Below are 25,842 nucleotides of genomic sequence, written 5' to 3' on the forward strand. Positions count from 1 at the left end.
GACATTTTCGGGCTGAAGAAACTGCCTACTGGCAGTTTTTAGAAGACACTTTCTTTAAGCAGTGGTACAGGAAGAAGTCTGCATCTTTCAAAAGACAATGATTTTTATGCAGGACAATGCTCCATCACATGCATCCAAGTACTCCTCTGCATGGCTCGCCAGTAAAGGCATTAAAGATGAAAAACGTATGACATGGCCCCCTTCCTCACCTGACCTGAACCCAACTGAGAACTTGTGGGCAATTCTTAAACAGGAGATTTACAGTGAAGGAAAACAGTACACCTCTCTGAACAGTGTCTCGGAGGCTGTAGTTGCTGCTGTGCAAAAAGTTGATCATCAACAGATCAAGAAACTGACAGACTCCATGAATGGAATGCTTATCACTGTTACTGAAAAGAAGGGTGGCTATATTGGTCACTAATTTTTTTTATGTCAGAAATGTTTATTGGAATGTTTTGAGTTGTTTGTTCATAATTCTTACTTGAACAGATGAAAATAAAAAAGTGAGATGGGATAATGTGTGTTTTTCATTTAGCTGCGTAATAATCCTGCACAATAATAGTTGCCCAATAATTGTGCACATATAGTTATTCTCCTTAGAAAGCCAAAACCTCACTTTTACTTTCTTAAACAGCAATCGGGCAAACTTGTGTTCTCTCCTCTCCAAGTTTGATGTCAGCAAACAACAAAAGAATGTGAGTGAAATACAACTATTTATTATGCTTGATGAAACTGCAGATTGAAAAAGATAACCACACGTAAACACATGTTCGTATGTGCATGCATGAAATGAAACCCAATGCTTTGCAGCAGCAACCTCTGAGGAGACCAGTCCAGTCTAGATAGTATATGGATGTGATGGCACATCATTTTAAAACAAGACAATTATCTAGCATCACAGTCAATGGTTGGACAAATTAAAAGGGAAGCACTCAGGTGTTAGAATTGACATTGACTAAATACAGAATTTAAAATGTTGATTAGTTGAGCATACTGGATGGATGCACATCTCTCAGTAAATATAAACAATCACGTATTTAGCCAAGCCACAGTGAAATAGTATTTCATGTTTGAAAATGTATAGAAATCTGGGAGAGCCAGACTGAATAGGCCACAAGGAGGTCAGGGCAAGCTGTGGCTATCTATATGCAATAAGCTGAGAACCTACCCCTTCAGTTTTCCCCTTAGATGAGAGAGTGCTTTGTGAGCTGGGTCTTTGCTGTGTTGTGTCAAAGTGCACGTTAGCTCAGGAGACCATGGCAGGAAGGCTGGATGAGGTCACAGGCTCCGAGTTAGATAAATAAAGGAGCGCAGGCGAGAGAGGCGGTGCCGTCACGCCAGCTTCACGGGACACAGCCCCCAGGGTTCAGCACAGAGGCTTCTAATGAGCCAATTACCTATGCAAACTGATGCCCTGAAACAATAGAGCTGCTGCCTCACCCTATTCTTTAGCAGAGGCTTTTTTAAAAGAGCAGAACACGCCTCCACCACTAAATCTCAGCAATCGGACCATTCTCTCTGGAACACAGGCACACACACACATACACACGTGCGTGCACACACATGCACTTTTATATAATACAATAATAATAATAATGATAATAATAATAATAATAAATAAATGAAGTAAGGATGTCTGGTTATTTATATTCATGGGCCAGTGCCAAAGGAGGCTTTTAAAATGATTTTAAAAATCTGGATATTAGCATTTTTGTATCTGCTACAATCTATCTGGTGTTTTGGTATTTGGTTCATAACTATTGTAACCATAAAAAAACACACTGATAACAATAAATAAAATATACATGATAAAAAATATATAATAAAAAACATACATATACATGCTAATGTGTATACTTTATTATGTATACTTTCCAGTTCTACATAGCGATTATGGAGTCTGTCCTCACATTATCCATAACCATCTGTTTGGTTCCTCCAAACTGGATGTAGTCTGCAAACGCTTCAGGACATCTACCACAGCAGGGTGATGAAGTGTGCCAGCAAAATTACAGCTGGCCCCTCTCATCCTGGACATCACCTCTTCTAGCTGCTCCTCTTTGGTCTCTCAGGGTCATCAAAGCTAGCACAACCAGACATGCAAACAGCTTTTCCCCCCAGAGCTGTAGCACTCATTCACCACAGTGGAAGTGAATCTTTTTACATTGTTTATATCATTCTGTAATATGTAAACAGTTTTATAGTATATTTTATAGAATATGTCTACTGGATATTTACAAACATTCATATATGCACATGTACAGATATCCGCACATCTCATGTACAGATATTCACATATCTCTATAGCTTCTCTCTCATAGCTCTTTGTTTTTAATTCTTTTTTGTACTTTACTGTATTTTTCCTTAGCTGAACACTTATTTACAGACTGAGTGTTTGGCTGGTCTGTTAAGAATGTCATGTTATGCATGTGTTCACTCACCAAGACAAACTCCTTGTATGTGCAACATACTTGTCAAAATAAAGTGTCTCTGATTCTGATTTACCACGTTATTTACCACTACTAAAACATGTATAACCTAGTCTTTGCACTTGGACACCTATAATTTGCTCTTGAATTCAAGTTTATACATACATTTTTATCTAATAAGTAAACATTATTCTAATAAAAATAATAAACATTTTCCTGGGGTCATACCACTTGACCTGCTAAACAGAACCAGTCTAACCATGACTAATAAAAGACCATTTTTTTTGTGATCAGTTGTGACTGATTAGCATTTTGGCATTGCAGGTTACTTGTGGTATTCTTTGCAATAACTTGCCCATTGCCCAAAGTAAACTCTCTATTATGGGCTGTGATGCATGATTGTATCTATACATCATATGTCATATATGATTGCTATTTCTGATAACACACAACCTTGAGTGTTCTATTGCTTTTATACAACAGTCAAATAAATAAAGTAAGAAAGAAATAAATTGGTCAGTGAACGTGGCATTTAATATGTTTTAATGTTCACAATTCCTTCTGCCAAATTATAGCTCCTTAGCATGCAGCTTGTTCCTATGTCAGAGTAACGAACACTGCTCACTCGGCAGTTCGTCCTCCAGCTCCACATAGACCAACTGACAGTTTGGGAATTTAGTGTAGTCTCATCTTCAGATTCTGACCAAATTGGTGTTGGTCAAATGTGATTATTAAAAGTGTCCATTTTCTGTTTGTGGCAAATTGAGAAGTAAAATAGTTCAAATGGCTTGAGCATCTCCTATAGCTGTCAAAGTCGTTGCTTAGCAATGGCGTCTCAGCAAAGTGATATAGTGTTTGTGAAAAACCTGTGATATTATGGTGAAATAACAGCACGGTTTGAATGCTTCTCAACCAATCAGCTTGCGTGACCGGAACTGTTGTATAAATATAGGCAAGTACACCTCTGTAATAATCATGTCAAATATGTACCTACATGAAATATGTTTAATATAAATATAACTATTTGTAATAAGACTTTCCTAAGCCTGACACTAAAGCTTACCCAAATCTTAAGCTCACTAACAAGAAATATTTCTGCTCTTGAAGTTTTCCTATGAAGTTAGAACTTTTTCAACCTGAAAACATACACACACACACACAAACATGCTTTTCTGCAAGATGCTTGTTTTTAAAAAAAAAAAAAAAAGGAAAGGAAAGGGGATGGATGTAAAGGAATATTCTCGGTGAGTTGCTGTCAGCATGTGCTTTCATTAAGAAAGCCAAACCCATGATTATCACTGTCTCCACCTCTGCAGGGTGGAGATCACAGCTCTGCAGCTCTATGCAAATCCAGCCTGCGCCCTGCAGCTGCACCATTCACTCACAATGATGAGCAACTCTCCACACTCCTTATCACAACCCGCAAACCATTCCACTCCAGCTCACAGTCCGTTTACCCCTTTACCCATCAAGCACAACAGATAGGAAAATCAAAGATATGACAGAAGAGTAGGAATCAAAATAAGATGCCTGAAGGAGAGAAGGGAGGAGATAAGAGACTTTGAATGCATAGTCAAGAGCAGAAGAAACAGCGCCAGGGTGATTAGTTTAGAATAAGATGCAATCTTTTTTATCATTCCTCTAGATGATATGCAGCATATGTCCATTCAGCAGCTGATGCAACCTTTCCCCAAGTTCAACAAGAGGCACACAGTGCAGGAAAAACAATCCTCTGCCAACAGCAATTATTCCGGTCGACAGACTAATTTTGATCTAATCCCACTTGCCTTTAGACTCATCTCTCATATAAATGCAGCCCCATGAACTGAATACACAGCAATAACGGATCTTTATGACCATCATAAAACCACTTTACACCTAGCATCCAGCAAATCAAGTCAACTACAGGTGTCAATCAAAGCTGATCAGAATACTTTTCATTAACATGCTGCACCACAACGTGCTGGTGTTTTTTTAGTGCGTGCTTATGCCCACGGATCAGTTCCCATTTTAGACCAGGGGTCGGCAACATGCAGCTCTTTTACTGCCCTGTTCTCTCCAACAGAATTAGATTTTTAGGTAAAACTAAAATTTGCAGTAATAAAGTACGGCTGAATGTTTTAACATCAACAGTTTCAACAATAAATGATCTTAAACACTGGTGTTAATGCATAACTGCTAATTTACCCTTTAACCCTGAAGGTTGGCGTGCAGGTTGGTTTCACAGCAAGTCTCTGTACAGTCTCTGGTTTATCCACCTCGTCGTTTTCTGGTTTTATTGTGGCCCAGATGCAGTTACTGATTTATCTGTTAGAAGTCCTTGTTGCCACTCTTGGCGCAGTTTCCAAGTGGTTCATAATGAACACATGCAAGCTAGCACCTTTGTGCATTGATAATCATCTGTCAGTGGAACATCAGGTAGATTCTGAAGCTTGTTCCAAGAAAAATGGAGCATGAAAAAAGGGCATGTTTCTTTTGGGAAATAAATTACAAACCCATTTTATGAATTTGTTCCCCGCAACCATGAGCAAAGAATTTAACATTCGAAAGTCCTATGAAACAAAATCTTGGTAAAAAGTACAACCAGATTACTGGGCAGCTACAGACAGACAAGACAGACAAGCTAACCATAACATGACTGATGCTGCTCTGAATGCTAGTTTTATAATTGCCATATTCTGAATTAGAGTTCATTAAAACTTGCATGTTGAAGGCAGCTGCACTTGTATGCTCTGAAAACTGACATGCTTTTGCTGATATAAGTTTGAGACAAACTGTAAAAGACAGTCAAAAACTTGGACAGGCAGATGAAGGAGAGAGTATAATCATTCATTAGTTTTTCAACAGACAAGAGCACAGACAGTAGTGATGTGGCTCAGGTTGCAGTTTTCTTTATAGGTTTGTACAAAACTGTTAATTTGACCGTCACTGAAGAGTTTGACTGCGGGGGCTTTAAAAACTGATCTGCTCTGTATTTATTGTTGTTACGTTACAGTACTACAAAGCAATAACAATCTGTTATTGTCATGTGATTGAGCTAGTCACTGATTGCAATTTGAAAACATACTGTAAAATGAAGCAAAATGGCACATATTATTGGCAAGTTGCTGGATATATTGATGTGACTGGATATACTGATGGTCCCTTTAATGTGAGTTTATGATCAATGTGGCCCCCAAAACACAAATGAGTTTTATAGTTTAAGTAATAAACCACTCAAGGCCTTTTGTTACCACTATTTAGTCACATTTAAGAGGTATTGTTAGACTAACGCAAAGAGGGCAAAAACCAGAGCCATTTTCTGTGACAAAATGCAATGTGAAAAAATGCATTATGGTAAATTTAAAAAATCCATCCATGTGCCGATCGGCATCAGGAAATCATCTACAGCAGTTACCAAAGAATGCTGCAGGGAGACAACACCTTATGTGTCTGGTCCAAATTTCAGACCAAAGCTCAAATGGAGTTCACAAATTTGGTGCACACCATGTTTGACTCTCCATTCTCACTTGTTGAGCCACAATATCAGAACAATTGTACCGGGGTTCAGTTTTATTGAACCAGAAATAGCCTACTGATAATGGGCTAGAGTGTAGCTGCATAAAGTGTGCTTTGAATAAGATAAGGTACAGCTTCTAACTGTATACTTACAAGTTGTACTAACAAGGTACAACCCCAATTCCAATGAAGTTGAGACGTTGTGTAAAACAAATAAAAACAGAATACGATGATTTGGAAATCCTTTTCAACCTATATTCATTTGAATACATTACAAAGACAAGATATTTAATGTTCAAATTGATAAACTTTATTATTTTTTGCAAATATTCACTCATTTTGAATTTGATGCCTGTAAAATGTTCCAAAGAAGTTGGGACAGGGGCAACAAAAGACTGGGAAAGTTGAGGAATGCTCAAAAAAACACCTGTTTGGAACATTTCACAGGTGAACAGGTTAATTGGAAACAGGTGAGTGTCATGACTGGGTATAAAGGGAGCATCCCTGAAAGGCTCAGTTGTGGATGTAGTGAGGTTCACCACTTTGTGAACAACTGCGTGAGCAAATAGTCCAACAGTGTAAGAACAACATTTCTCACTGTGCAGTTGCAAGGAATTTAGGGATTTCATCATCTACAGTCCATAATATCATCAAAAGATTGAGAGAATGTGAAGAAATCTCTGCAAGTAAGCGGCAAGGCAGAAAACCAACATTGAATGCCCGTGAACTTCGATCCCTCAGGCGGCACTGCATTAAAAACCGACATCATTCTGTAACGGATATTACCACACGGGCTCAGGAACACTTCAGAAAACCACCGTCACTGAACACAGTTCGTCGCTCCGTCTACAAGTGCAAGTTAAAACTCTGCCTTGCAAAGTGAAAGCCATATATCAACAACACCTAGAAACGCCGCCGGCTTCTCTGGGCCCGAGCTCATCTGAGATGGACTGACGCAAAGTGGAAAAGTGTCCTGTGGTCTGAATCCACATTTCAAATTGTTTTTGGAAATCATGGACGTCGTGTCCTCCGGGCCAAAGAGGAAAAGGACTTTCTGGATTATTATCAGTGCAAAGTTCAAAAGCCAGCATGTCTGATGGTGTGGGGGTGTGTTAGTGCCCATGGCATGGGTAACTTGCACATCTGTGAAGGCACCATTAATGCTTAATGGTACATACAGGTTTTGGAGCAACATATGCTGCCATCCAAGCAACATCTTTTTCAGGGACGTCCCTGCTTATTTCAGCAAGACAAGGCCAAGCCACATTCGACATGTGTTACAACAGCGTGGCTTCATAGTAAAAGAGTGCGGGTACATTGAAAATGTGTGGCGCATTATGAAGCACAAAATACGACAACGGAGACTCCGGACTGTTGAGCAACTGAAGTTGTACATCAAGCAAGAATGGGAAACAATTCCACCTACAAAGCTTCAACAATTAGTGTCCTCAGTTCCCACACGCTTATTGAATGAAGTTACATTACCTTTCCTTTTAACACAACGGTAAACACGCCCCTGTCCCAACTTCTTTGGAACGTGTTGCAGGCATCAAATTCAAAATGAGTGAATATTTGCAAAAAACAATAAAGTTTATCCGTTTGAACATTAAATATCTTGTCTTTGTAGTGTATTCAATTGAATATAGGTTGAAAAGGATTTGCAAATCATCGTATTCTGTTTTTATTTAGATTTTATACAACGTCCCAACTTCATTGGAATTGGGGTTGTAGGTGTGGTATGGAGGTCTGTCACGATCATGAAATTTTAGCTGACTGTTAGCTGCCACAAAAATAATTGTGATTAACAAATTGTCTTCTTTGTATGCGACTGGCTAAATCAGTTTAACTTTGTTGCTTCCTAGCTGATGATACTTGACAGCTACCAAAATGATGAAAGACACAACTCAAGCTCAAATAAACATATAAAAATGTCTCAATTAAAGCATTTTTTTTTTCAAATTAAATATTTATTTTCCTTAACCCAATTTATGGAAACCCACCCAGTCTGCTATTTGTTGCAAGGTAAACACTATGAAAGCTGATAACTGTTGAAAATTAGCTCAAATAAAGGCATTCAGGCAATTATGTCAATGGTGACAGGCCTAATAATTTGTGTACACAGGGTTTAAAAGGTTCACAACCAAGTTTCTATGCCAAATACACTGACAACTAATGCCAAATTAACAGGGCAGCTGTGTTTCTATAGTAATTAAATTTTTCAGGACAAGGGCGGATAACCAATTGTACATAGCAACACATGGGCTACAATCAGAAATATATATCCACAAAGTGCTCCTATATAGCCTGATGAAACAGCCTATGAGTGTAGGTACAATATAGGTTTTGCTAATAAACTGGCAACATAGAGCTCTGCTAGGCATATAATATTAAATGGATACAGCCGACAGAAAGATGCTTTAATATGCACCACCTAATAAGACAGCATGCTCAGAAACTGTGAGTGTAAGAGCTCTGCACCTATGCCTGAATTCATTGCTGAGATTCTAATGCAGACAGACTCAGAGTCAAAGGATCACTTGGGCTGCTTATTAAACCATAGACCTGAAAGAGCAAAGCTGGGATCTCCGAGAATTTGCCGATTCAAACTGCTAGGAAGACTTTGGGCATTTTCATTAGATGTTGTCTTGGTGGGTCCCAAATGGAATAACACAGAAAATGTGCTGAAACCAACAAGACCAGGCTTCAGAAGGGTAGGCAGAGGAGGCCACACTGGGTCCCCATAAAGGCTGATGACATGGAGCAAATAGTGAAGCATGGGAAGAATTAGCTGACTACTATCTATGGAGCTTTTTCCTTAGTCATGCTTCAGTGCCCAGAGAGCCCACATAGCTGCAGTGCATGTGTGCTGATTCAGCAGCAGTCTCAGGCCAATGACCAGTGGCACTGCAGGCCAATATGCAATCTGAATGACTTTCACTACTTTATGACCAAACACTGTCTTATCAGAGCTCCTTTTCAGAAGGTGAAATGGTTTCTGTGTGTGTTACAAAGCTAAGGAATCTGTACGCCCACAAGACAGCTGACACTTTATTTGCTCATTTTATTTTTTGGGCCTAGCACTGAGGTTACTACCATCTACTTCTGGCTTCACTACCTCTTTCACTCTGTCTTGCTTACTCTCACTCACACACAGATAAGTGTAAAATGTTACTGACCTCTCCTTGAAGTCTAGGAAGATCTTTCCCAGGCCGTTGCCACCACTCACCATGTTCAGGTCAATGGCTCTCAGCAGGGCAAAATGGACTTTGATGATATCCTACAGAAAATTACAGTGTCAGGACCATTCATGCTTTAATCCAGTGCCATGCACTAATACACAGTGTGCCTAAGAGTTTTCTAGAAGTAGATAGACCACTATTAAGCACACAAAGAGAGAAATATCTTTACAGACAGAGGTACCAGTTAATGCATGGGTGTATATCAATGCACCTCTAAACAACTGCATTACCCATTTATTTTGTACCCAATACCCATTATTTGTGGTATAAATCATTAGCACAAATACACAAATCACAGTGTAGTGAGTCTGCAGTTTAATGCCAAATATAAACCTTAATTCCAAAAATGTTGGGACAGAATGTGCAAATAAAATCAGAAAACAGAACTGCAAATCCCCTCTGACCTGTATTTAACAGACAACCATATAAAGATATTTCTCATTCTTTGTGTTCCTTATCAACTTCATTGCATTTTTTTGTAAATAAACCGATTCTGAAAATAATCCCTACAGAACATTAAAAAACTGGCATGTGCAATTTAAGACTAGAAACATGGTGAAATGTTTAAAAATCACCTTAAACAAGGGATGCACTGATGCTCAGTTATAAAAGGAGTGCCTAGGAAAGGCACAGTCATTTACAAACAAGGATGGGTTGAGGCTCTCCACAAAAAAACACAAACAAAAAACAAAACAAAACAAAAAAAACACTTCAGCACATAAACCAAGAGCTTAAGAATAAATGTTCCTCAACAAATTTGTTGGCATTTCACCTTCTACAGTACATAGCATCATCAAAAGATTCAGGGAATTCAGAAATCTCCAGGTGGTAAGGGCAAGGCTGAAAATCTGGAAACTGAATGTGCGTGACCTTTGAATTCTCAGAACACATTGCAATAATTATGTGATCAATATTACCACATGAGCTCAGGAACACTTTGGCAAGCCATTGTCAGTGTTGCTCATCGCTACAGCCACAAATGCAAGCCTGTACTATGCACAGTGGAAGCCATTTGTCAACAACATCTTCTCTGGACTCAAGCTAATCTGAAATGAACAGACGCACACTGGAAATGTATATCATGGTTTTGACAAGTCAGCCTTTCAGATCATTTATAGAGATAATGGATGTTGTTTTCACCGGGCCAAAGAAGGAAAGACGAAGTTCAAAAGCCAGTGTGCGTCTGAGAAGGCATCATTAATGCTGAAAGATAAATACACATTTTGGAGCAACACTTGCTGCCATCTAGACAATGTCATTTTAAGGGATGTTCAGACTTTCAACATGACAGTGCCAAGCCACATTCTGCATGAGTTACAACAGAATGGCTGCTTAATCAGAGAGTGTCATGTGTGCTGTTTTCAATTTCATCCAGGTCAAACAGTACACTGTCACACATATTTTGCAACTGAGGTTTGTAAATTCTTACATGCCTTTAAGAAACTTTAGCATGTTATTACATATTAAAGTGCAGTAAAGAAAAATAATTTATAAGACTATTTAATATACAAGACTATATACGTATGCTAGTAAAAGTACTCATACTGGCTATGAAATTCACAAATACCTTCTAATGATGTGTAACACATACTTGGTATTGAAAGTGAAAACATAAAACAAATGCTTTAGACTTTTTTAGACTAGAGCTCTTTTCCATTTAAAATAAGCATGGACCCACCTCTAGGTTAACAAAAATGGCCTCCATCTCCTGTGGAGTTAAGACTTGCTTCAGGGGCATCATGTAACTCTGAGGGAACAAACAAGGCAAGAAATCTCAGCTGCAATTTTAAATGCAAATAAGTGTTTATCTGAAATATCAACAGTTTCACACAGTGATGAGGTGTAGGTCATGGTTGGCCGCTGATTTATAACGGGATGTTATGTGGAGGAGTTTCCTATATGACAAGGTTAGCTGTGGTGCAGACGATGTCCTGTTCAAGTACCAGCACTTCGGTATTACAAGTAAAGGTTTTAAATCCTCCTGCAGCTTTCACATTCACTTTCCCTGATCAAACGGTCCTTTCAGTAATAAAAAACAAAACAAAAAACAAAACAAAAAAAACCCCAAACTTATTTTGTTAAGGGAACTGGGTTTTGACAAAAGTGAGCAAGCAAACAAATTGCCAGTGTCATAACAAAACATTGTGTTTCTGAAATGATAACGTTCTTAAACTTAAATGTTCATAATGTAACACTTTGTTACTGCAAGTAATTGTGGACCATTTCTATTAATCTATTGAAGTTCACACAAAAGGCTGCTGGTGTTTTAATATGGTGTAACAAAACATGGAGGTACAAGGTTTTGATAGGACACGGATTAAATATATAGACAGCAATGCTGCAGATCCTCCAAACCGCATAAACCCTGATCATTCCTGACAAAAGCATTGACTCATTTATCTCAATTCCAATATAATGAAGAGACTGTGTGTGAGAGTAATATTGACACATTTGGTTCAATTAAGGCAATATGAATCAAATGATCATTGGGGGCTCATTTTGCAGGTTTATGAGTGCTTGTTTGGTTTGCTTAGCAAACAGAATTGTGTTCTGATAATAGACACAGTGAGGGTCTCTTCCTGTGTGCCATGGCAGAGACTAATCACCTCACTACAGCAAAGCTGGACAGTTTTATTACAAGATTAACAATGAAGCTCTGAAGCCAAGTGAGTGTGTAAGAATGAGTGAGTACTATAGAGAGAAAAAAATTATAGATTGGAAGAGAGAGAAAGAGAGAGAGAGAGAAAGGGGGTGGGGGGAGGGGGGTTGGAACCACATGTTGAAGGATGCACTGGGTGTTAAAAGTTGTGTGCATGTTACTCATTATATGTGTGTAAGGGTGCATAAGTAATGCCTCAAGGACTCTATGCCGATAGTATTGATCTGCTGAGAGGACATCTGTGTTCTTTCATTAAGCCCTGAGTGTCAGAGGTTTCTCCTCAAGGCAGAGGTGTGAGTCTCTTTATATTTCTTTTCTAGTAACAACTGGAAACAACTTTCTGTACCCTTCTGTACTTTTGTCTCTATAACCCAGATGTCAAATTAAAACACCATTTCAGGGGAAAGGGGGATTTAAAGGACCAGTGGTGGGGAGAGAAGTAGCTTTTCATGCTATAACACCACAATGTATCCTTAGCTTATAACATTTCATACTGCATTATGCTAGCATGTTAGGTTGTGGCTAATGCCTTTACTCAGGGCTAATGCGTTGACTTGGTGCTAATATATCAGATCAGGACTGCAACAGCATGGCCACTAATTCACACAAACTTCTCTTTTTTATTCATTCAGGTAAAAAAAGAGAAATAATCGGTTTGCTATTGTGTTGGTTAAGCTTGAATGATTTTCCTGTTTTTTTTTTGTCTCACACTGTTCTGTTTTACTTTTGTTACATTGTAAACGACAGCTTTTGTTCAGTGTTTATATTCAGCTATGAAACCAGTCTGAATGAATCAGGCACGACTCCACTGTGCCATTCTAAAACGACTTCTGTAATCCTGAATTGTCTAACAAATTGTAAACGAGAACATTAACAAATTAACATAACTGCTCTATTTTGAGCTCTGCCTTCACAAAGCCTTTGGACCGGTTTAGAAATTTCACACTCACTTTGTTCCCACCTGCATTTAGCATACATTTTTTCATGGTTGTCCCCAGACGTTCATGTTACAAGAACACACCTGGCCCTGCGAGACTAACCTTCAACAGATTTACCTTGTGATTTGTACATTCAAGGCAACTTGGTGTGTAAATCTCAAACACAGATGAAATGATATTTTAAATGTTACTGCATAATGACATTATTACAAAGATGGTGCAAATGGAGGGTGAAAAGTTTATAAGACGGATGATTTATGTCTTGTTTTCTTGACCAGGGAAACGGCATCAACTTGCATCCTCTGTAAAATCAAGCTCTGCTCTAGCCTATGTGTCCTATCCACGACTGTGTCCTACTTCAGCCACACCTTGTCTTCTTCTGTCAATAACATCCTCTCCTCTTCCTCCTACTATCTCATCTCATTTCATTCTCTCCTCCAGTCAGACTCTATTCCTACCCAGAATGTCACTGTAACCTTGTCCTCCTTCTGGGCTCCCTAGCGCTGTAGAAAAGCTCTCAGTGTGCATACACTCACCTTCTCAATGTCCTCCAGTGTCTTGTAGTACTTCGCCTCGGTCTCCTGGATCTCCACCAAGCAGCAGTTCCTCTTGTCGTCCTCAGTCATGCCCATTTTCTGTGATAAAAAGAGCAAGCACACAGACACACGATACTGTAGGCCATTCTGCAGGTGAAACCACTGCTGTTTTTTTTCTGAATGCCTGTCCAAGAACCAGACTGTTAGAGGAACTGTTACATTTTGGAGGAAGCAGAGCAAAGGCGGCAACAGGAAAGGACAAAGTGCGACAAAGAATATTTGACAGACAAAAAAACCCATATAGATGCAACGGATCACATTTGACAGGGACTAAAGGTAGGGAATTCATTAAAAATTCTAAACACCATCACACAGCTGTAACTACAAAGTTGAAGGCAAAAAAAGTCTTAATGAAAAAAGACCATTTCAATACAAGAACAGTGGCAAAACCTGATCTAACAGAACAAATTCCAGATGATGAAATGTAATCCTGGCCCCGCTGGGACAATGCTAATGGTTTGGCTGCTTTTGAGACAGAACTAGCCTGAGAGCATGGTGGCACAGTCAAGGACCAAAGCTCTAATGAACATCTGGGTCTGCTGCACTCACTCAACATAACATCTGGGGCAAGCAGTCACCTCAGCCAGGCAACCAGCCTGCACATCCATAAACATTTACTATCAGAAAAACAGAGAGAAAGAGAGAGAGCGCAAGAGTGCAAGAGCAAGATAGAGAGGAGGAAAAGATCTATATGACATATTTTTTCCCTTTTCATCCTTTAACCACTTTAAATCGTTATTTTTTTTGTTTTGATGGTTTAAACTACTTTTTCCTGTAACTGAAACCAAAAATACTTACATCTCTAAACTAAAGATGGCACAACAGGACCACTTTACCTTTTCTGATACCGATACTGAAACACTGAGTTATATATGAGAGATATAAAATATATATGATATATATGATAGATATATATATATATGAGAGAAACAGATACCCATGAATACCGATGTCATCTCCACTTTAAATATACCAAATGTTTATTCATTTTGCTTTTGGAACGCTTTTCCATTGCATAATTAACAACATCCATTGTAGCTAAATCTTGCTACCAGAAGAGTTATGCTGCATGCATATCCCTGCAATTGTAAAATACTTTTATCAATTTCAGCATGTAGAAATGTAGAGTGTTCTGAGTGCTACCCATCACTATATAAAACATGCATAAGGCTTCCCTTATTGTTGAGGGCAATGTGTGTTTTGAGGAAGCATGTGAGCTCATTTTAAAGAGAATTTACATATGTAAAAGTACATGAAGCAGCAGAAAAGGTCTCGTTTTGGCATTGTCCTTAAAGTGTCAAATATGGACATAACTGTAAACCTAACTGAATGAAATTAATATGCAAGAGAAAGAGAGATGTAGAGCAATAAAAAAGAGAGAGATTAAAGAAGAAAGGAAGGAAAGATTGCATTCAGTCTTCCAGCAGGCCATTACCAAACAGCAAAGCCCAGTATTCACCACACCATCACGTTCGGGTGTGGACCTTTTAGAAGAAGAATAAACATGTGTGTTACTGACTTTTACAGACAAACCCCAGTTACATCATAGTGTGCTTGTAACCCAGACTGGGATTTGTCAGCAGCTGAGAGTGGTTGTGTGGCGTTAAAGTGGAAGAGATCAGAGGTGTTTCTGATGGCTCGGTACTGCAGGTGGAACAACTAATCCAATAAGAGCCACACACACACACACACACACACACACACACACACACACACACACACACACACACACACACTCCAGAGCTCAGAGTATGTCTGGGGAAACACCCAGTTAAGCTTGCTTTTTCTTTGTCTGTCTCTTTCTGAAGCCATCTCTGAGCCAGTGTCTGTCTGTCTGTCTATATTTATCATTAGTTTGCCCCCTTTTTCATTTGAGTCACTGGGCTTGTGTCACTGGGTTGCTGACGTATCCGCAAGATTCTCACTGAGAAAAAAGATCTTTCTAAATCTAGCCAATATGTCTTACATTTCTGACTGTGAGACTGCTATAATATTATAAGATTACTCAATCTATATCTAGACATTCTAGACATAAACATTATTTCTTGAAATAAGCAAAAGAATCTGCCCATGGAAGATAATTTTCCATATAATGGAGAATTGATTTTTCCTCATATATTTAATTAAAATACTGATGTAATTCGACATAGTGTGCAAGCATTATTAAATATTTGAAATGTACATTTCACTCAGAAACTAGGATGACAAAATAGCCTGTTTAAAATTCAATGTTTTTGTGATGTCATACATCCGTCTATTTGGTCTATAACAATTTAGCCCTGCCCATTCATAATGAAGCCATCTGACTGTGGCATAATAAACAGTAGCCAGTCAGAACAGAGGTAATTTACTTATATCAATCTTAAATGCACAGTAACCTTGTTTCATACTAACGCATACAGGGGTGTTGGAAAATGGTCATGTAAAAATAAATTATGACCATTTTTGGTACATAAATATACAGAAACACCATAAAAGGACTTAAAATGACAATAGAAATGTAGGATATGCACCCTTTAAAGTGAATAAAAATGTCTAGAAACAGACTCAATAATCTTTTCATACTCATACAACAATCTCATAATGAGAAATATTACATATCTTGATTGGGTTTCACTTTCCAAGATATCATTTTTTTGCCATGCTGTGGCTGATGACACAAATGAGCTATGCGTGTGTAGGCAGGCCGGGCCCAGCAGGGATTTCACCCAGCAGGGGGGCTCTTTTCCTCCCTTGGTGGCTTAAAATAAGCTCTTGCTACTTCCCTGAAACAGAACAGTACTTTCCAGACTAGTGAGGGGCATCTGTGTTGAGGGATCTGCTGCTACTGCCTGACTTCTTATTTTGAGAGAGCTACCACCCACTCTTATTATGCTCATCCCACCAAAAAGCTAATGTCTAACGGGACTGAATCATTGCAGGTTTCACAGGGTATTTATGCTATGAGCCAATTGCTTGGTTATAAACAAAGCAAATAATTCAAAGCCACAACTGTGCAAAAGCACTTTTCTGGAAGATTGCCTTACGATATAAATATGACAACTACTACTCATTCATTTTTATTGCACTTTCTCTAAAAGTTTGCTACGTACATCTGGTCCTTCTAAAAAATGACCAGTTCAAATTACACTGGGCAAATTTCTCTGATGAAAATTTTGATTAATTGTACTGCTAATCTTAGGTCAGTGGACCCAACTGAGATGACCCAAAAGTTTGTTTACAACCATGCAAGTGGTCCCCTGTCAAGCACGGAATCAGCTGCAGGTGTGGACACACTGGACACTAGGAGGAACAGAGAGAAGAGCACTAGGGGAGTAGGACAGTCATAAGCAGGAGGATCAGATCAGGATCAAACTCACCTGCATGTATCTGATCTGCAGCGTTAAGGAGGCAAAGTGGCATATGTAAGCAGAGCACGTTAACTCGTGCACACGGCCTTGGGAACAATGCAGGAAAAACACTGTCGTTCTTCTAACACAGACTAAATGAGCTCTCAAACATATGCATACAACAGAGGCGGCTGGTCAGTAGAGGGAAGGAAAGACCACCTATGCCAAAATTGCTACATCAAATAAAATGTAAAATTTTTCATTAACTCTCATTAACTATCAAGTAAACACAAGTGCAGTTATGTAACTTCCATAGAACGTATGCTGCTCTGCAGAGTACTAGTTACAGTAACTACAGAGACAGAGACATTTAGTACAGATATTGTTATTAGTAGCTCTGTTTACATTCTAACTGCAGTATATTCATTTGATCTGTCCTGTTAATATTGGTAGGTAGAGTATGTTTTTAAGATTTTGTTGTTGTTGGTTGAGTTTTTGATCATCTTTGGCAAAGCTGGCCAGATTGGAGCCAAGCACACCAGAAGCTGGGATGGAATTTAAGTAAGAATACCATTCTTAATGCATTTCAAATATTAATAGTTTTATAACTTTTCATGAAACTTGCATTTTCCCAGGACATATATGCAATTTATGACCCTTAAAAAGTTTTTATTAATAAGCTGTTATTACCTTCCTGTGCTACCCAAATCAATAAGTCACCAGCCACCCCTGGCACACACACTTTCCTTGTTGTTTTCTCTCTCATACACACAAACACACACACAAAACACACTCACACACATACGCACACACACACGATGATGAGTGAAGTGGTTCACTTACCATGGGCTGTCTAACCTCCACCTTAATGATGTCCTCGTAGATATCATCTCCTTCATCTTCACACGGCACACAGTCATAGATGTCGTCCTCCCCCACATCATGCTCGCTATGGACACACAAATTGAATAAACTGAATGTTAATCACAGCTGAAGGAACAAAAACACAAAAATTCTGAAACAAATACCCAATAGATATAATGCTTCAAATAAACTTGTGCTGAAAACCGATCTTAAAAAGTATAGTCATAATTGAAATAAGTGCTGATATTATATATATACTATATATATATATATATATAACATTGAGCAGTGTATATATACATATATATACACATATATACACACACACACACATACATATATATATATATATATATATATATATGTATGTATATATATATATATATATATATATATATATATATATATATATATATATATATATATATATACACACACACACACACAGACACACACACACACACTGCTCAAAAAAATAAAGGGATCACTCAAATAACACATCCTAGATCTGAATGAATGAAATATTCTCATTGAATACTTTGTTCTGTACAAAGTTGAATGTGCTGACAACAAAATCACACAAAAATCATCAATGGAAAGCAAATTTATTAACCAATGGAGGCCTGGATTTGGAGTCACACACAAAATTAAAGTGGAAAAACACACTACAGGCTGATCCAACTTTGATGTGATGTCCTTAAAACAAGTCAAAATGAGGCTCAGTATTGTGCGTGGCCTCCACGTGCCTGTATGACCTCCCTACAACACCTGGGCATGCTCCTGATGAGGTGGCAGTTTCCTGAGGGATCTCCTCCCAGACCTGGACTAAAGCATCCGCCAACTCCTGGACAGTCTGTGGTGCAATGTGGCGTTGGTGGATGGAGCGAGACATGATGTCCCAGATGTGCTCAATCGGATTCAGGTCTGGGGAACTGGCGGGCCAGTCCATAGCTTCAATGCCTTCATCTTGCAGGAACTGCTGACACACTCCAGCCACATGAGGTCTAGCATTGTCCTGCATTAGGAGGAACCCAGGGCAAACCGCACCAGCATATGGTCTCACAAGGGGTCTGAGGATCTCATCTCGGTACCTAATGGCAGTCAGGCTACCTCTGGCGAGCACAAAGAAATGCCACCCCACACCATTACTGACCCACTGCCAAACCGGTCATGCTGAAGGATGCAGGCAGCAGATCTCTCTCCACGGTGTCTCCAGACTCTGTCACGTCTGTCACATGTGCTCAGTGTGAACCTGCTTTCATCTGTGAAGAGCACAGGGCGCCAGTGGCGGATTTGCCAATCCTGGTGTTCTCTGGCAAATGCCAAGCGTCCTGCACGGTGTTGGGCTGTGAGCACAACCCCCATCTGTGGACGTCGGACCCTCATACCATCCTCATAGAGTCAGTTTCTAACCGTTTGTGCAGACACATGCACATTTGTGGCCTGCTGGAGGTCATTTTGCTGGGCTCTGGCAGTGGTCCTCCTGTTCCTCCTTGCACAAAGGTGGAGGTAGCAGTCCTGCTGCTGGGTTGTTGCCCTCCTACGGCCTCCTCCACGTCTCCTGGTGTACTGGCCTGTCTCCTGGTAGCGCCTTCAGCCTCTAGACACTACGCTGACAAACACAGAAAACCTTCTTGCCACAGCTCGCATTGATGTGCCATCCTGGATGAGCTGCACTACCTGAGCCACTTGTGTGGGTTGTAGAGTCCGTCTCATGCTACCACGAGTGTGAAAGCACCACCAACATTCAAAAGTGACCAAAACATCAGCCAGAAAGCAGAAAGGTACTGAGAAGTGGTCTGTGGTCCCCACCTGCAGAACCACTCCTTTATTGAATGTGTCTTGCTAATTGCCAATAATTTCCACATGTTGTCTATTCCATTTGCAAAACGGCATGTGAAATTGATTGTCAATCAGTGATGCTTCCTAAGTGGACAGTTTGATTTCACAGAAGTTTGATTTACTCTGAGTTATATTGTGTTGTTTAAGTGTTCCCTTTATTTTTTTGAGCTATATATATATATATATATATATATATATATATATATATATATATATAGCTATATATATATATATATATATATATATATATATATATATATATATATATATATATATATATATATATATATATATATATATATATATATAAGCTTCATCTTCACCAGACCCTTTGTACAATCTTACAATCAAAGTTATGCATGCAGAACATTGACTAATTAATTACATTCATATAAAATGTCAAAGAAAGATGACACAAGAATGCTGGGTACATTCAAATGAAACTGGTACATGATATTTATTCTCCAGGAGAGATGAAAAAATATGACGGTCCAAAAGATTGGTGCCAATTTATTGATTCCTTTACCGAATCAGCTGGATGGTGCATCCTGAGATGTGCTTGCAAACTGATGGGATTAAAACCCATGTTAACAATCTGGCATGTAACACTTTACATCCAGTGATTTCCCTGTATTTGGATGGCAATTATACAGTAACCTATACCATGACTATATGTTAAGGCTCTGTATCACTTACATGCTGTCATTCATTAATTAAAGAGCTACCAAAAATGCACTGTTTTTTGCACTGGTTCTGCAGATGTTAATCACTTGTTTAACTAGAGTGCTTGAAAATGGACTCTATTGTTATCTCTCATACTTCTTATTCTTCTTCCACACTTTTCTGCGATTACAGCCCAAACCGTTTAACGTACAGACTCTGTTCAAACTGTGTTTTGAAGGTCTTGGTGCCGTGACTTGTGCTATGTATTTTTGGTAGAGGTTTTGGTTTTAAATGGTAGAGAAACTTGTCCTTTCTGAAACCTCAAAATATCTAATCATTTTATCAAATAGCTTTATAGTTAAGAGCATTTGTTTGGCACTAGGCACAGAAAACTGCCCCATTCACTCCCATGTAAATTTCTCAAAATCAGAAACTGCTTATTTCAAGATTTTCTGTGTGTTTAACTTGTCATAACTCAGACATTTTCTTCTCACTACACACAACATTACGCCAAAATAATCCTCAAGGGGTCTTATCTCACATCTATCCGAGTAAACATTTCCCGAGTTATGACTGTTTGTTCAGAGGGTGCAAATTGGACTCAAACAAGGCTTCTCCACTAAGAGCTGCATAATAACAGAGTGATAGTTAATTTGATTGAAATCATGATGAAATCACTGCAATGCACTTAAGACAGACTGAAAAGACCTGAGAAGCTAAAGAAGGCAAGCTATGACAAAGCTCTAATAATCGAGTAAAAATACACAGAGATGCAATATCCTTTCACGTCTTTCCTTTTTTGTCTTTTTTATCTCAATGATCTCCCCAGTGTTAGTCATGGCCAGTTCACAGCCACACTGTCAGACTCTATTCTACTGAACATCTCCAACCAGCCTGGGAGGGTGAGGGCTAACATGTGCTTGCTCTGAAACATATGAAGCCCTCAGACATCTTTTCCAAGGTCCTGTTGATGCAACAGTTGTACCCATGCTTGTGATCTTTCACAGCTACTTTCATTCTGTTAAAAAAAATGTAATTATTCAGTTCAGTCCATTTTTATAGTTGGACTGGTTTGAAAAACTGATTTTTTGATTATTCAATTATTCAGTAGCTTGGATGTTCACTAATAGAATCAACAATGGCAGCCCTAGCATGTGTGTCTGTGATTTGTTTTTCCCTGGTGTCAGACAGATATAGACACAACCATTAAAGATATTTTGATTAGCAGCCTGATGTGTGTGTGCGCACATGTGCTCCCCAGACGGCTTCAGTAGCATCCATCTGTGCACACATTGCCTTCATTCTCCCAGGCGAGTGAAGGCCTGGCTCAGTCTGAGTGGCCTGTTCTAAAGCGCCTGACATCCACAGACAGTGTCCTTCCCTGGCTGGTCCCAGCTGTGCACTCACAGCAATGACCAATCAGTCATCACTCTCTCACTGAGCAGGAGCACACTTAAAATACACATCCATGTGTACGCAAAGGTCAGAGACTACCTGTCAGTTATTTAATTTCTAGTCTAAACAGCCATCAAGTGTAAAAATTATTCATTTTTCAGGAGATGTTTTGAGGAGATTAGATATAAGACAATCCACTTAAGGAAGGGGTATATCAAAGCAAAATAAGTGAAACAAAAACTGGACTTTCCAAAACTGTTTTATGAAAATTGGACCTAACAACTGTGCAAGACCTAGTCGACCAGCAAAACCACCACCATCAGATAAACAGTACTTGAGGCTTTCATCTTTGAGACAAAGAAGAAAATAACACTTCACTCTTGCATCAGATCTATATAGTACACATGCTTTTCTGCCTGTCCTTCCAGTACGAGAATACAGTTCAACGCTATGGGTCTGAAAAAATAGCAGGGAAACAAAGTTGGCAAAGCCCAGATCTATACGTCTTGTTAAAAACCTTTTATTTTGTTTTTCTTTCCCTCTGATGCTGAAAAAAATAAATTGTACCAAATTTCTGTTCTGACTAGACATGAAATACATTAAGGAGGTTGTCTGAATTTTCCAAATGACTATATGTGAGTTCTCCCAGCCTCATTCACATACACTTTCATAAAGGATGTGAAAGTTTCTCGATGACTGCACAGTGGTTTAAAACTCCATTAGAACACAAAGTATTAGAGCACAACAGAAACAGATGTCAAAAAGACTGCAACTTTTGCATGAAGATGTCTTACGAATGTTCTCAGTGCATGTGTCTCTAAGAAAAATAGATAATTCCACCTGTCCAGTAGCCTGACCTTTACACTGCAATGTATATGCCATTCTACATATATTTCCAACCACAGTACTACCAACCGAACCATCTTTAAGGTCAAACCCCAAGGTTCTGCCCATGGTTGTTAAATCAAATGAGGAATGGCTTTAAACAAGATTGCACCACAATAATAGCAACCATTAACTAATAATTCCGGTGGTAACAAAACAGATGGGTTGGGCTGCTGGTTCAAATTGCAAGCATATGAATTTTTATAAAATTTGTGAATTGTTAACACTATATGACTCCCACCAGCTTGACCAGATGGCATGTCTGCGGCTGCTCTGCCAAAGGCTGCCACGGGCAACCCTCCACCCCTTGCCCCAAAACAGCCAACCAGTGCAACCACAATACCCAACTCAATGAATGAAGGCTTAGGACAGCCACTGACTTTTCTCTCTTCTGTTCTTACCATCTGCAGGCGAGAATAAGCATGACAAACTAATGCAGTTAAAAGTTTGTCTAATAATGCTGTGACTCATTCATTTAGGGTAGAAGTATACAGCTAAATAAGAACAGCCAATGATCACTAACCAACATGACAACACTTTCTCTTTGTGTGAAAGTGAATACTGATGAACTATAGTTTAGAGCTTAAATAATTCTGCTGAAGGATTAAGTCGATGTATGCCTACTTGACAGTAATTAGCCCTTTAACTTCATAACACTGGGTAACAGCATTCAGACTTTTGTGGGTTCTATAAGCCAATAAGAAGATTACTAATGTGGTCTTAACACACCATGACAGTATTATTACAGCTTTCAAAGTTCTCAACTTCAGCTGAATACACTTGCCTCTCGATTCCAAAGCAGTCACTGTGAGAGGATCTGGAAGCTCAGAGCGTAGGAGACATTCAGCACGGTTTAGTCTGGGCTTCACTGCGCCGCTGTAATTCGATCTGTTGTAGTGACATGCAGCGCCACAGCTTGAGGTGAGCATGGCTGAAAGGGTACCAATCTGTGCTGAAACAAATGCATCTGAAGTTTTCTCATTTTCTCTGTCTCCTGTTAATTTCAGAACAGGTGTTTCAGAATGTGGCAAAAGGCAACACCATAGATGACTGAGGCCCACTCACAGTAGACAACCAATGAGGTTGCTCATGTGTGTGGAAAGAACTGCTGGACGATTGACCTCAAACTGTCTTTGTTCATGACCTTCTGTACCACTCCAGCAACAAACTACAGTACCAGTCAAAGGTTTGGCTAGATAATTTTTTCTGGGCAGTCAAATCAGCAAATTTAAGCCTGATAGAAATGCTACTTGAGAGCGTAGCATAGCTACTTGGGAGGGCACCAAAAAAAGAACCAGTATGGAAAGCAACATCAAGGTAAATGTTTGATACCTAGAAAACAGAAAATGTAAAATATTTGACACTTTTTTTGGCCACTACACAACCCTACATATGTTATTTCACAGCATTAAAGTTTTCCCCAATACAATTTAAAACATAGAAAACAGTAGAAACTAAGGAAAATATCTGCAACTAGATGTTTTAGGGGCAGTCGTGGGCTGGAGGTTAGGGATCTGGCCCTGTGTGGGATCAAAAAAGTATCACTTATTATTACTTATGTGTTTACACTGTTGACTAGTACTATACTACAAGTACAGAAAGTTATACAGAAAGTAGTCAGTTCCAACAACAGAATCTCATAGGTGAAGGCGATCATTTCACTGAGTACCAACTGTTAAGTAACAACTTGCTTTAAGCTCCAGCCGAAGGTTGATACGTTTCTATTTAAACACATATAAAAACTGAAAACGGATACATTATGTAACTTGTCTAACATTTGACTTGCAGCCCATTTGGTCAGATTCAGATAGAAGGGATTGACTGCAGGACTGCAACAAATTACAAGCCCATCATTGTCTTTAAACAAGCTTTTCTATGGCAGCTGTGACGAAACAGAATGGAATTAGATAGAAATGAACAGAATACAATTCAGCAAACAAGATGGGTTATGAAGTGCTTTACAGACTGGATGGAATAAAGTAATATTCTGTTTAATTTGGCAAAGGCTAAAAAGCTGAGTTGAACATGATTTACAACAGTTTCATGGCTCTACATGTAATGTAAAAGGCTGCTACTTTTTCAGTGGAAGAAACTGTCAATATTAACCTCTTATGCTTGTGGGTATATTTCATTTTTTCCCATCTGAATTAATATCTACATTTCTAAATTATATCTACATGTAAACTATATCTAAAAATCTTAGATGCTCTTTATCTTATTTTATAAAAATAATTTTTACTGAGCATATCACTGAAGAGACACCAACTGAGATCCAAATTAAAGCTCAGATTTTTGGTAAAATGGGTCAACTTTCAGTAGAAAAAAAATTGAGTTCAGCTTCTTTTATTATAAAGTTTTAAAATTATATTACCCATCTATTTGACTGGAAAGAAGACAGTTACAGCTCATACATATGACACCCACCTTTTGAATGATGCTTACAAAATATGAAAGTTATGAAGAATGACAAAGTGCGTTTTGTAACCACCAGTGGTTCCACAGAGTTAAAGAGGCACATTTTATAAAATGTTCAAGGATCCTTTGCTGTACTCTTACATTTATTCTGCAGAACTGTTGTACACAAGCAAGAGAACACTTCACACATCAGAGAAAACATCACAGCTGTGATGATCTGTAACTCTTTCCTTCGGCTAACGCCTGCTGTCCAGATGTTATTTGTGATAACACACTGTTCTGCGCTGTATCGCCTAATTAAAATATACTGCACTGCACAGTGAAAACATAGTAAACTGAGCAGATGAGTTTGGTTTCTTGGACAGAGATGAAGCCTAGTCCTAGACTAGATTCCTTTTAATGAAGAATCTTCATTCAGAATGTTGTGAGGACAAGGACTAGACTTCATCTCTGTCTGGGAAACTGTGTAGAACCCACTGTGTAGATAGAGAGAACTATTCATAAATCTAACATATAAAATTAAGATTATATGGAATAAATGGTGAACAGACATAAAGAATACTAAAGAAAACACACACTTGACCAAGTCAGAGCACTGGTTCACAGCATTGTAACCAATCCCCTGAGGGGACCAGGGACATGCACGTATCATTTATCTACTTTCACGCTACTGTGAACACAAAGTCTCTTCTGGTTCCTTAACACCAGTATCTTTATCTGTACAAATGTATCGATGTACACTGAAGCGATGTGCTTAACATGATTATGTCTGCTTCACCTGTTTTGCTCTCGATCACCCGTTCCTCCCCACATACTCAATGAAGTCTACCACAGATCCTCAGGCCTTTACAGGCTCCAAAACCTTCTGAGGGCCTGTCAGTCACTTACTATCTAAAGTTATCAGAATCAGAAAACTACATGACTTGCTCAAGGTGACAGAAGCCTCTATGAGAAAATGACTTTGCCTTACAAGACACTCACCGATACAATTACTAATGAGCACAAGGTAATCTAATTCTAGTTTGACAAAATGGGACAGCTCTTCTTTCAATAACGAAACATGACATGAATACATCCCACATATCTGAAT

At 38.8% G+C, this 25,842-nt stretch overlaps 1 protein-coding gene across 8 annotated transcripts in view; it reads right to left on the reverse strand.

Moving 5' to 3' along the window:
• vav2 (vav 2 guanine nucleotide exchange factor) overlaps positions 1–25,842 on the reverse strand; it is a 218,502-nt gene that overhangs the window by 30,805 nt on the left and 161,855 nt on the right. For 4 of the 8 annotated variants that reach the window (XM_017715426.2, XM_017715449.2, XM_017715466.2 and 1 more), the window contains 5 exons: positions 17,532–17,637; positions 16,719–16,733; positions 13,300–13,398; positions 10,845–10,913; positions 9,104–9,204 (listed from right to left, as the gene is read on the reverse strand). In XM_017715426.2, the coding sequence (XP_017570915.1) occupies positions 9,104–9,204; positions 10,845–10,913; positions 13,300–13,398; positions 16,719–16,733; positions 17,532–17,637 (390 nt within the window). The remainder of the gene's footprint in view (positions 1–9,103; positions 9,205–10,844; positions 10,914–13,299; positions 13,399–16,718; positions 16,734–17,531; positions 17,638–25,842) is intronic. The other 4 variants (XM_017715482.2, XM_017715474.2, XM_017715457.2 and 1 more) reach the window with 1 other exon arrangement.

Source organism: Pygocentrus nattereri, chromosome 16, assembly GCF_015220715.1.
Source record: "Pygocentrus nattereri isolate fPygNat1 chromosome 16, fPygNat1.pri, whole genome shotgun sequence".
Taxonomy (NCBI): domain Eukaryota; kingdom Metazoa; phylum Chordata; class Actinopteri; order Characiformes; family Serrasalmidae; genus Pygocentrus; species Pygocentrus nattereri.